Source organism: Lithobates pipiens, unplaced genomic scaffold, assembly GCF_037356315.1.
Source record: "Lithobates pipiens isolate NorthernLeopardFrog02 unplaced genomic scaffold, aLitPip1_a1.2 Scaffold_8, whole genome shotgun sequence".
In the NCBI taxonomy this organism is placed as follows: domain Eukaryota; kingdom Metazoa; phylum Chordata; class Amphibia; order Anura; family Ranidae; genus Lithobates; species Lithobates pipiens.
In genome coordinates, this window is record NW_027507903.1 from 441,110,665 (window position 1) to 441,124,718 (window position 14,054).

The 14,054-nt window shown below is 43.4% G+C and overlaps 1 protein-coding gene across 1 annotated transcript in view; it reads right to left on the reverse strand.

Moving 5' to 3' along the window:
* The window catches only part of ANXA6 (annexin A6), a 150,505-nt gene that overhangs the window by 75,122 nt on the left and 61,329 nt on the right, over positions 1-14,054 (reverse strand). Inside the window, exon 3 of the mRNA XM_077468324.1 lies at positions 11,031-11,121. Within this exon, the coding sequence (XP_077324450.1) occupies positions 11,031-11,121 (91 nt within the window). The remainder of the gene's footprint in view (positions 1-11,030; positions 11,122-14,054) is intronic.

Below are 14,054 nucleotides of genomic sequence, written 5' to 3' on the forward strand. Positions count from 1 at the left end.
TGTACAGGCCAACAGTCTCTGGTAGATCAGCCCCTTACAGGCTAGTAACTCTCAGTCCTTCTAGAAAGTAGCACAATGTGTTGTGAACTGCATACTGGGGTACCTTCAGCTCCCCTGTAGACATCCCACCTGGTTGCTTCTCTTCACCAGTCTACCTGACTAACTCTCTTCACCAGTCTACCCGACTGCCTCTCTGGAGATCTGCCAAGGTAAGGTTACAGAAGACTTATGCAAACTGCTGTCTTCAAGAGAGACCTGCCCCTTGTAAATCACTGCACTGTGGCCATAGTACTTACAATGTCCTCCTTGCTTCTGCTGCCTCTCAGGGAAGACTCCTTGCATGCTTTTCCTGATGTCATTATCCTCCCTGGCCAGCTTACGAGCCCTGGCCCGAGGCAGAGCACCCCCCCCCCCAGACTAGGGGGTTCCCCCAAGGGCCACTGACATTCTCTTCAGCACTACATCTCCATCTTCCACCTGACTCCCTTGCCAGCATAACTCATTCATATTTAAGGGCTCAGTTAGTCCCCTGCCAGGCTCACCATCTGGGGATTGGCTAAGTTCCCATAAATATGCAGATCAACCCTCCTAGCCTCCAAGCTCTAGCTTCCATAACATTCTCCAACATTTCAGAACCAGGGGGAGGCACCGAGGAACTGACTATGTGTCATGCTGCCCTGAGCTCTAATAATCCTGACCCAGATTTAAAGACTCACAAGGTTTAGACATGAGTCAGAATATATTTTACCTACTCTGGCCAGGGGCGTACCAAGGGGTTTGCGAGACTGGCGCCCCCGCCAGGGGCGCAAATTGGCAGTGTTCTACACCCTCCGCCGCCCTTTTACCCCCTTCCAGCCCTGCACAGATCCACATCGCAGCACGTGTACTTCCTCCTCCTCCCCGGGACCACCACACCTCCCCGTCGCCGCTTTAAGGCAGCTGCATCTCATGCTTTGGCAGTGCTGGCTGGGCGGGGCCTCGCCTCGCACTGCAACCCGATTGGCCCGGCTCTTCTCGTTCTTCTGGGCATGGCCGGCTCTGCCTCTGGCCCTTGGACTGTGCAGCATGCTCGGATCCAGGGAGAGAAGAAGAAGAGCTGGGGGAGATGGCGGAGCGGAGGGTGCCTCGGTGGTAGTAGTACTTCGGGGGCCTGGCCTCCTGCAGGGCGGCCTGCTGCACACACATGCTGGACCTGCTGAAGGTGAGAAGGAGAGCCGGGCTGTGTGTGCGTTATGGGGGGATGAGGAGGAGATTTCCTACAACACGTGCATGTCTGTGTGTGTGATCCGGTCATATGTGTGTGACTGCAGAGACATGATGTCATAGGACATGTCATACATATGGTCAGTGTGCAGTGTAGTGGTCAGTGTGTAGTGTAGTGGTCAGTGTGCAGTGTAGTGGTCAGTGTGTAGTGTAGTGTAGTCCAATGTAGGAATTAGGTAGGTCAGTTTAGGAATTGGGTAGGTCAGTATTATTGTAAGAAGGGACCACTACATTAAACACTGACCCCTACCCTATATACTGCCATGACGTTAGGTAGGTAGGTCCCAACTGAACTGACAATTGTATTTGAATTTACACCTTTGTGACAGCGAGACTCTGGTAGAAACATCAAATGTAAAAAAAAAATGTAATGATGCATAAACTAATGTATATTTAGGACACATATATGCGATGTCTGACATTGCATGTGATTTGCATCACACTGCAGTGCAAATCACATGCAATCACATGTCTGTGTGAAGCGAATTCAGCCATACAGATTGTACTGATTGTATGGGTGATACAGATTCTCGCCAAGGGTGCTGGAGACCCTAGGTACCCTAGGGACCCTAAATCAAGGACCTCAGTGTTGTAAATTAGAACTGTTGTGTAGTAGACCTCATAGATAATAGATCATTAAAATTTGTCTTGCTTTGTGGCATGCTGTAGTCCTTGACATAGGGTCCCTTAGGGTTCACATTGTAGACAGTACAGCACACAAAGACATCTTCCCTAAAGGAACCTGGAGAGGAAAATCAGGCTGGCATCACAGGAATACCGTTCCTACTACAAGCCCACTCTGTTGTGTTGTTCTAGCACAGATCCATGCCCAAGAGTATAGAATAATCAGAGACTGCAAAAAAAGGGTTCCTAAAAAACAGTTACCGAACTTTACTATAGAGTAGATTAGACAAAGACAGCCATACAACAGAATGAAGGCGCTATCTTGAAACAAGTTGCAAACATTCCCTATCAGCACAGAGAAGGTAAAAGACTTAAGCCCACTCAGAGAAGTCCTAAATGTTCCAAATTTCCTCATTTGAGAAAAACATGCAGCCTTACCTACCAGCAGGGAGTCACCCTAGTGCTCCCCCAAAGGGGGGCACTCATAAGGGTGTCCTGAACATAGTGTATTGTGAAGGGTCCAAGCTTGGGAAAGTAACTTATCTTTCCACCTTATGGCAGGTTCTAGCCCCCAGGATCTCTCCCAGGCCTCATATACCGTATATACTCCTAAAATATGAGACACCCAAGGGAAGAGCATTTTGTTTAAAGGGTCACCCCTTTACAGAAGTGTTAAGCACTATTTCAACACTGTAAACCCCAGCTAAAACTAGCTGATAGAAAGGGACAGCACATGGATGAATTCCTCAGTGTACATCTGCTCTCTCAATATTTAATCACAGGCTGGGAGTGGTTCTTTACCAAGCTGTATTGTTTTAACTTCAGTAAAGAAATGTGCAACAAGCATATCAAGATAAAAAAAATTGGGTACAAAAATGAAAAAAAAATGTTGACAAGTAAGCCTGTAAGCAGGTGCACTTAGCTTGCCTGCTACTACAGTCTGCCACTGTTCCCAGTATAGTATGGTAAAGGAAATTGTGTATTTGGCTGTTAAGTTTCCTTCTAGAAAAGATCCTCCTTAGTGATGGGGAAGTCAGTGCCCATACAAATGCCAGTATGGGAGACCGAGTTGAGTTGGGACATGGGAGCTAAACACCCCAGAGGATGTAGTCAGCTACAAAGGGCCCTTTGTTAGGCTGAAATTCCAACAGAACAAAACTCAAAAGCTGTAGTTGTCTCCCGTGACCTTCTGCTGGTCCTGTAGCAGAGTGCATAAGGTCTTGGAGGCCAGGCCAGAGTCCTCTGATGTGAGTACTAGGTGACACCTAGGAATAGCTTGCCTGACTGGGAAGAGCTATGGGAAGACACTTTGGGAAAAGACTGGTAGGGGGCACCTTGATCCTACTTCGTGAAGGAAGCTAAAGCATGGGCAAAGTTGTCCCAACTCTATGGTGCTCCCAAAGAGAGGAGGTGCAAAGGGAAGATGGCTTACAAATTATGTGCTGAAAATTACTTCTACAGAATATCTACTTCTGTGTATGGCATTCCACACTAAGGAATTCTGATAGTATGTCAAATGTTATGTCAGATGTCATGGAAATATTTGAGAAGCTGCAGTAAAATGTGGAAGATGCATTATACGTGTGGACTTTCCTTTGTTCTTAAATTATAAGGCCTATGGCCGGGGATGTTGAGAGCAGGCTTATGGCCAGCAGTATGACACAATATGGCAGAGGGTTTCATCAACAACAAATGGGTAGCTGTCCTTTTCAAGTAGCAGTGGGGTGGGTTCTTGCAGAGTTTGGTGCCAACATCTGCCAAATTCTAGTCCTCTTCACAAGCTTATGCATTTATATACAGTATCTCACAAAAGTGAGTACACCCCTCACATTTTTGTAAATATTTTATTATATCTTTTCATGTGACAACACTGAAGAAATTACACTTTGCCACAATGTAAAGTAGTGAGTGTACAGCTTGTATAACATTGTAAATTTGCTGTCCCCTCAAAATAAATCAACACACAGCCATTAATGTCTAAACCGCTGGCAACAAATGTGAATACTCCCCTAAGGTGGGGAGCAGGTGTGTTAAATTTGGTGTTATTGCTCTCACTCTCTTATACTGGTCACTGGAAGTTCAACAGGGAACCTCAAGGCAAAAAACTCTCGGAGGATCGGAAAAAATTAATTTTTGTTCTACATAAAGATGGCCTAGGCCAGGGATAAGCAATTAGTGGACCTCCAGCTGTTGCAAAACTACAAGTCCCATCATGCCTCTGCCTCTGGGTGTCATGCATGTGGCTCTCAGCATCTTGCTATGCCTCATGGGACTTGTAGTTTTGCAACAGCTGGAGGTCCGCTAATTGCATATCCCTGGCCTAGGCTATAAGGAAGATTGCCAAGACCCCAAAACTGAGCTGCAGCACAGTGGCCAAGACAATATAGCGGTTTAACAGGACAGGTTCCACTCAGATTAGACCTCGCTGTGATTGCCCAAAGGAGGGTGCACATTTTCAGCGCCAAATCCAAAGGTTGTCTTTAGGAAATAGACGTATGGGTGCCGCCAGCATTGCTGCAGAGGTTGGAGGGGTGGGTGGGGGGGGGTCAGCCTATCAGTGCTCAGACCATATGCCACACGCTGCATCCAATTGGTCTGCATAGCTGTCATCCCAGAAGGAAGCCTCTTCTAAAGCTGATGCACAAGAAAGCCCGAAAACAGGTTGCTGAAAACAGGCAGACTAAGGACATGGATTACTGGAACCATGTCATGTGGTCTGATGAGACCAAGATAAATGTATTTGGTTCAAATGGTGTCAAGTGTGTATGGTGGCAACCAGGTGAGTAGTACAAAAGACAAGTGTGTCTTGCCTACAGTCAAGCATGGTGGTGGGAATGTCATGGTCTGCTGCTGGAACTGGGGAGCTACAGTTCATTGAGGGAACCATGAATGCCAACATGTACTGTGACATACTGAAGCAGAGCATGATCCCCTCCCTTCGGAGACTGGGCCTCAGGGCAGTATTCCACCATGCTAACGACCCCAAACACACCTCCAAGACAGCCACTGCCTTACTAAAGAAGCTGAGGGTAAAGGTGATGGACCGGCCAAGCATGTCCCCAGACCTAAACCCTATTGAGCATCTGTGAGGCATCTTCAAAAGGAAGGTGGAGGAGGGAAAGGTATCTAACATCCACCATCTCCGTGATGTCGTCATAGAGGAGTGGAAGAGGACTCCAGTGGCAACCTGTGAAGTTCTGGTGAACTCCATGCCCAAGAGGGTTAAGGCATTGCTGGAAAATAACGATGGCCACACAAAATATTGACACTTTGGGCCCAATTTGGACATTTTCACTTAGGGGTGTACTCACTTTTGTTGCCAGCAGTTTAGACATGAATGGCTGTGTGTGTTGAGTTATTTTGAGGGGACAGCAAATTTACACTGTTATACAAGCTGTACACTCACTACTTTACATTGTAGCAAAGTGTAATTTCTTCAGTGTTGTCACATGAAAAGTTATAATAAAATATTTACAAAATGTGAGGGATGTACTCACTTTTGTGAGATACTGTATATGGTTTCATAGTGTTTGCCATCACTTTGACTTTGTTTAATGTTCAAGATTAGGGATGAGCTTCGTGTTCGAGTCGAACGTACGTTCGACTCGAACATTGGCTGTTCGGCCGTTCGGCGAATTCCGAACGTTTGGGCCGTTCGCGTCAAAATTCGAGTGACGCGCGCGCGGACCACAATGCACTGCGGTGGCGCAGTGCATTGCTGCCCCATGATTGGCCAAGCATGCACTGTGACCCCGCATGCTTGGCCAATCGCAGCGCCGGCAGCGAGGAGAGCCATGATTGGCCACAGGCATCCTGCCTGTGGCCAATCATAGCTCAGGCTGTGTAGTGCACGCCCCACACTATATAAGGCCGCCTTTGAGGCGGCCTCGTGTAGTGTGTTACTTAGCATCTGAAGCAGTGGGTGTTCTGTGTACCTTCAACACAGTACACACCAATCGTTTTTGGCTGATTTCCTATCTTGCTGCTGTGTAGTGGTTGTTGTCTGTGCCCTGACTGCAGTATACACCACTATATTCACCTCACCTATATAGCTAGTGATCTAGCTTTAACCACTTAACAACTGCCCATTGCCGATTAACGGCTTCAGGGGGGTTGTTTAACTCTGAGAGGCCGTTAATTAACGGCCTCCCAGAATTCTGCTCTCGCGTGCCCCGAGGTGTGCGCACTCGAGAGCATCCGTGACCGCCGGGTCGCATCACGGTAAACGGCCGCTCATAGCGGCCGTTTACCACGTGATTGCTCCGTCAAATGACGGAGTGATCACTTGGAAACAAACCTGTTCCTCCCTCCCCTCTCTGTACCGATCGGTACAGCGGAGGGGAAAGAGATCGGTGTCAGCAGCGATGTGGGCTGCATCTGCAGTGCCCACATCGCTGCTCACCGACTTTAACCCCTCAATTCCCTGCCAATACTCTGCAATACCAGTGCATACTCTGCAGTACCCTGCCATTACTCTGCAGTACCCCGCCATTACTCTGCAGTGCAGTACCCTGCCATTACTCTGCAGTGCAGTACCCTGCCATTACTCTGCAGTACCCCCCATTACTCTGCAGTAACCCCCATTACTCTGCAGTACCCCCCAATACTCTGCAGTACCCGCCATTACTCTGCAGTACCCGCCATTACTCTGCAGTACCCCCAATACTCTGCAGTACCCCCCATTACTCTGCAGTAACCCCCATTACTCTGCAGTACCCCCCAATACTCTGCAGTACCCGCCATTACTCTGCAGTACCCGCCATTACTCTGCAGTACCCCCAATACTCTGCAGTACCCTGCCATTACTCTGTAGTACCCCCCAATACTCTGCAGTACCCTGCTATTACTCTGTAGTACCCCGCCAATACCCCGCCAATACTCTGTAATACCCTGCCATAAATTGCCATACCCAGCCATACTCAGAGATACCCAGCCATACTCGGTGATACCCTGAAATACCCAGCCATAGACGCCCCCCACCCCTCACCGCCCTCCGGTGCTTCTACCAACTCGCCAGTACGATCAAAGCCAGAATCTTTTTTTTATTTTTTATTTCAGGCTTCCCAGCCTAGAGGTGAGATATTGACCCCCCAGATTTCACTGTAAAGAGGACCTGTCACCCCATATTCCTATTACAAGGGATGTTTACATTTCTTGTAATAGGAATAAAAGTGATCAAAAATATATTTTTGGGGAAAAAAATGTCAAACTAAAATAAATAAAGTAAAATGAACAATAAAAAAATAAAATAAAAATTAAAGGGCCAATGTCCCCATGTGCTCGCATGTGCCACACATGTGAGGTATCGCCGAGAATGTTAGAGCGAGAGCAATAATTCTAGTCCTAGACCTCCTCTGCAACTCAAAACATGTAACCAGTAAAAAAAAATTATGCAAACATTGGGCTAACAAGTGGTTAATAATAGAGCTTGCAGTCAGTAGTGTTAGGAGATAGTGCGTGCTGTCTGCGTGCTCTGTACCCAGTACATACCGCTATAATATAGGGCAGGCCCCTACTTTCAAACATCCAACTTACAAACATCTCCTACTTGCAAACGCAAGGAGACAGCAGCAAGTGAGATGAAAAAAGATGGACGACAAAACAAATTATACAGGGGTGATAACCCTTCCCTATGTTTTCCAAAAAGCTTAAAGATAGTTTTTTTGACTGGAGCTACACTTTAAAAATGTACCGGTTGAAAATGACAAACAGATTCAACTTAACACAACAAACCTACACAGTCCCTGTCTTGTTTGCACCGCCTGTATACTGCTGTTCTGAGTATATAAGGCCTGGGGGCCACACGCATTTCCTTTTTTTAATATGGGTACGGGGTTCCCCTTAATATGCGTACAAGACCCAAATAGGCTGGTAATGGGCAGGGAGGGCTACCCATGCCATGTTTCTCAATGATTTTCAACCATATTGCAGGAACCAGATATAACATTAAAACCGCAAGCAGTTTTAAATGGTGTTATTTCCGTTTAATGTCATTTTGTGCAGGGACTGTTCTAAACACGGGAAACACGTGGCACTTCACAGGCATACTACAGACACCCCCCAGGCACCATATTTAAAGGAATATTTCACTTTTTTTTTCACTTTAATCGTCATTACAATCAGTGCTCCCGCCAAAACGGCAGTTTTTAAAACTTTTTTTTGCAGTGACCCATGTCCCCTGAGGCAGGAGGCAGGTCCCCAAACCCTTTTTAGGACACTATCTTGCATATTAGCCGTTAAAATTAGCACTTTCCAATTCGAACGTTCGAGTCCCATAGACTTCAATGGGGTTCTAACGTTCGTACCGAACGCGGGGGTCGTTCGCAAGTTCTGGTGCGAACCGAACCGGGGGGTGTTCGGCTCATCCCTATTCAAGATGAATACACATATGGATCTGGGCTTTTATGACTTTATGAATCTTAGAAAGTCCTACCATGTTTTACAGACTATTATAAGGGATTGCTATGACGTACTGAAAGTTAACGTAACACAAACCAGATTTATTTTCTTACCCAGACCTAAGCTACTCATGTTAGCTTTAAATGCATGTAGAGGTCAGCTCAGAGACCACAGAACACAATGCTGCCTTTATTTTACCCTCACCCAGTATTTAACTGTTTATTATTACAGCTGCTGCAGTTCTTGTCCATACAGTCAATATGTCAGTAAGTCAATTCATTTATAAAATAGAATTGCCCACAGCAAGCAATCAGATTCCAGATAAATCTTTCTTTCAATATTTTGAAGCAGACAATTTGTGTGAAAATGTACTATTTGTCTAAGTATCCAAACAAAAGTCATTTTTCTTACTCTGCTTTTAAAGCTAGACTCCAGATATAAATGAAAGTGTTAGATCACCTTTATATTTCTGTAAAGGTGAACTAACACCGGGCACCTTGCCCTTCTCCTGGTCCCCACCGTTGTACTTACATCCAGGGTTGCCTAGCTATCAGCACCCGCACAGCCACTCATAAACTGTATATTTATTTCATTTATGTACTCTTTGGCTGTTTCCCTGACATTTGTTTTTATGGCAAGCAGATTGGAGATCTGAGGCTGTGGCCAGGCACAGAAAGATCTGTTTCCACAGAAAATCTATCTCTCAAATCAAATCCGAACCTGATTTGTTGAGCAAGACTGCTTTTAAATATACAGTACAGTATATTCTGATCTATATTGTAGACTTACATTCTGATCTATATTGTAGAATTACGTTCTGATCTATATAAATATTGTAGACTTACATTCTGATCTATATTGTAGATTTACGTTCTGATCTATATTGTAGACTTACATTCTGATCCATATTGTAGACTTACATTCTGATCCATATTGTAGACTTACATTCTGATCTATATTGTAGACTTACGTTCTGATCCATATTGTAGACTTACATTCTGATCTATATTGTAGAATTACGTTCTGATCCATATTGTAGACTTACATTCTGATCTATATTGTAGAATTACGTTCTGATCCATATTGTAGACTTACATTCTGATCTATATTGTAGAATTACGTTCTGATCTATATTGTAGAATTACGTTCTGATCTATATAAATATTGTAGACTTACATTCTGATCTATATTGTAGATTTACGTTCTGATCTATATAAATATTGTAGACTTACATTCTGATCTATATTGTAGATTTACGTTCTGATCTATATAAATATTGTAGACTTACATTCTGATCTATATTGTAGACTTACATTCTGATCTATATTGTAGACTTACATTCTGATCCATATTGTAGACTTACATTCTGATCCATATTGTAGACTTACATTCTGATCCATATTGTAGACTTACATTCTGATCCATATTGTAGACTTACATTCTGATCTATATTGTAGACTTACGTTCTGATCCATATTGTAGACTTACGTTCTGATCTATATTGTAGAATTACGTTCTGATCTATATTGTAGAATTACGTTCTGATCTATATAAATATTGTAGACTTACATTCTGATCTATATTGTAGATTTACGTTCTGATCTATATAAATATTGTAGACTTACATTCTGATCTATATTGTAGATTTACGTTCTGATCTATATAAATATTGTAGACTTACATTCTGATCTATATTGTAGACTTACATTCTGATCTATATTGTAGACTTACATTCTGATCTATATAGTAGACTTACATTCTGATCCATATTGTAGACTTACATTCTGATCCATATTGTAGACTTACATTCTGATCTATATTGTAGACTTACATTCTGATCTATATAGTAGACTTACATTCTGATCCATATTGTAGACTTATATTCTGATCCATATTGTAGACTTACATTCTGATCTATATTGTAGACTTACATTCTGATCCATATTGTAGACTTACATTCTGATCCATATTGTAGACTTACATTCTGATCTATATTGTAGACTTACATTCTGATCTATATTGTAGACTTACATTCTGATCTATATTGTAGACTTACATTCTGATCCATATTGTAGACTTATATTCTGATCTATATTGTAGACTTACATTCTGATCCATATTGTAGACTTACATTCTGATCTATATTGTAGACTTACATTCTGATCTATATTGTAGACTTACATTCTGATCTATATTGTAGACTTATCTATATTGTAGCGTTACATTCTGATCTATCTTGTAGACGTACATTCTGATCTATATTGTAGACTTACATTCTGATCTATATTGTAGCCTTACATTTTGATCTATATTGTAGACGTACATTCTGATCTATATTGTAGACTTATATTCTGATCTATATTGTAGACTTATATTCTGATCTATATTGTAGACGTACATTCTGATCTATATTGAAGACTTACATTCTGATCTATATTGTAGACTTATATTCTGATCTATATTGTAGACGTACATTCTGATCTATATTGTAGACTTATATTCTGATCTATATTGTAGACTTATATTCTGATCTGGCGGCACCAAGACTCCTCTAGTTTTTTACCTTACCCACTTATGGATAGATGCAACCTTAGTGTTCAAAATGTTCAATGAATAGCCACTTATAGATAAAGTAAATGACATCACTTAGCACTATAGTGAGGAAATGATCATTGTTCTCATTATAGTACCATTATGTTTAGTTACTATTATTTTGTGAAATTACATTAATATGTATCACTCACCAAACCCCTTCATGGCTTTATAGAGGGTATCAGCATCTTGGCTGGCATCAAAGTCAGGGTAATCCTTTATAGATCCTCTATAACGGCCAACCTGCAACCAAAAGAAACACAAGCGAGGTGAGCAAACAAACGATGCATTCGAATCCCATGACTGTATTCAATTATAGAGCACTGACATTTTATACGCTGCACCTTACTAAAGCCTCATACACACTACTAGTTTTTTGACGCTGGATTGAACAGAAGAAAAAAAACCTGACAGGTCGGAGCCGCTGTACTAACAATCTGGCGTTAGTACAGCAATCTCCCCTGCTGTGCAATTGTGTTCTGGTGTCAGCGCTCTCAGTCCAACAAATGGCTCCTGTCGGACCAGCTGCCATACACACCGGACAAATGTCGGCCAGTTTCTATTAAACCCACAGACATTTGGCCCGTGTATACTACCACATCAGTCGGGAGCTGACAATGAATCGCCCCCTCTAGTACAGTCATACACAGATGCATATACAGTAATGAGGTCATATTGGAAAGAAGTCAATTCCCTTGCAGTATGTCTTTCTTTAGATTATAGGAGGGGAAAAAATCCCCAATATATTTAATATGGTTAACAGAGATGGCAGTATTACCCCATGCATTCATCTTTCTAACCAGATGGACAAATTCATCTTTGCTCAGGAAATATTAGCTCCCTCATCACCTCCTCCCATGCTCATCTGCATGACTTCTCCATCCTCTGGAACTCCCTTCCCAATCTCTCCATCTATCCACTACGCTGTCTGTCTTTAGGCAATCCCTGAAAACTCCTCTCTTCAGGGAAGCTTATCCCACCCCTACATACATACTGAACTTTAACTTTCTCCATCAATTCATCCCTTCACAGCTATTTTTGTATTTCTTGCCTCTCCTTTTAAATTTCTTTTACATGGGTGTACTATAGCGTATGTCCGTGCAAGAGCCATCTTTGCCCAGAGTGCAGGTGTGTGGCCCTAACACACACACTGTCTCCATTCGGACCACGTTCCCACGCAACTTTCAGCAGCAGTCCATGCAGCCATAGCATCCCAATGGAAATAACTGGGACTGCCTGCACATTGATGCAACAAACAACTGTACATCTCAGTAAGGGCATACGTGGCCCTTTCACGGGCATATGCTACAATATGCCCATGTGAACAAGGCTTAAAGGGAGTGTAAAGTCTCAAGGTTTTTCACCTAAATGCATTCTCTACGTGAAAAAACTTTTTTGCTGCAGCTGCCCCCCAGAGCCCCCCTTTTATTTACCTGCGCCCGATCTGTTCCAGCAATGGGCACAAGCACAGAGGCTTTAGCTGCTGTCTCTCTAACCACTGGACAGATTAATAGAAGCAGGAGCCATTGGCTTCCGCTGCTGTCAATCAAATCCAGAGACGCGGGGGCGCGGGCTGAGTCCCGCTGTCTGTGTCAATGGACGCAGCAGTGGGACTCAGGAACGAACATGCATGGGTGCTTCCAGGGAAAACTGCTCTCCATGGGGGCACACAATGGAGGGGACAAGCCAGGAGCGCCGGCGGGGCACCCCAGAAGAGGAGGGTCAAGGCTGCTCTGTGCAAAACACTGGCATGAGCAGGTAAGTATAACATGTTTGTTATTTTTAACCGATTGCCGACCAGTGCACAAAGATATACGTCGGCACAATGGCACGGCTGCGCAAATGGGCATACCTGTACATCCCCTTTAAGACACGGCATTGTGGGTGTGCGCGCCGCATACTCCGTGACCGTTCCCGTGGGTCCTGCAGACTAGTTGTCCAGCAGTGTCCCGCGATCGTGTCATGGAGCTGCAGAACTGGGAGATCCCTATGTAAACAAGGCATTTCCCTGTTCTGCCTAGTGACATGACAGAGATCACTGGTCCCTGTCATCGGAAACAGTGATCGCTGTCATGTCAGTGGTAGCCCATCCCCCCCACAGTTAGAATCACTCCCTAGGACACACATAACCCCTTGATCGCCCCCTAGTGTTTAACCCCTTCCCAGTGTCATTTATACAGTAATCAGTGCATTTTTATAGCACTAATCGCTGTATAAATGCCAATGGTCCCAAAATAGTGTCAAAAGTGTCTGATGTGCCCGCCATAATGTTGCAGTCACAATGAAAGTTGCAGATCGCCGCCATTACTAAAATCATCAAAATGCCATAAATCTATCCCCTATTTTGTAGACGCTAAAACTTTTGCACAAACTAATCAATATACACTTATTGGTTTTTTTTTTTTTTTTTTTTTACCAAAAATATGTAGAAGAATACATATCTGCCTAAACTGAGAAAGAACATAGTTTTTTATATATTTTTTGGGGATATTTATTATAGAAAAAAAAGTAAAAAAAATATAGTTTTTTTTCCAAATTGTCGCTCTTTTTTTGTTCATATCGCAAAAAATAAAAAATGCAGAGGTGATCAAATATCACCAAAAGAAAGTTCTATTTGTGGGAAAAAAAGGTCAGTTTTGTTTGGATGAAACATTACATGGCCGCGCAATTGTCAGTTAAAGAGGCGCAGTGCCATTTCGCAAAAAGTGCTCTGGTCAGAGAGGGGGTAAATTCTCCCGGGGCTGAAGTGGTTAAAGGAAAAAAACGCGAACCTTGACAACCCCTTTAAACAGTAAGCTCTCTTACATTGTTTAGATTATAAGCTCGTTTGTTTGTACTGTCTTCCATTAGCTTGTAAAAGCACTGTCCAAACTGTTGGGGCTATATACGGTAAATGTTGTATAATAATCATATTTCAGTTTAAAAATTCAGGGTCAGCTTCTACTTTGGAGACTAGGATTTTGGGCCTATAATGACAAAATTTTGTAAATGACGATGCCTGTGCAGTGTTTACACGGCTAACTCAGATCAGCCCCCAACTGCAACTTCTAACTAACTTCTTTTAACTGGCTACCAAGTTGTATTGTACAGTCGGAACAGAGGAGACTGATGAACGGCTTCCTCTGACCTGCAGCAGACTGACATTATTGCAGCCTAGGCAAAGTCACTTGAGTGGA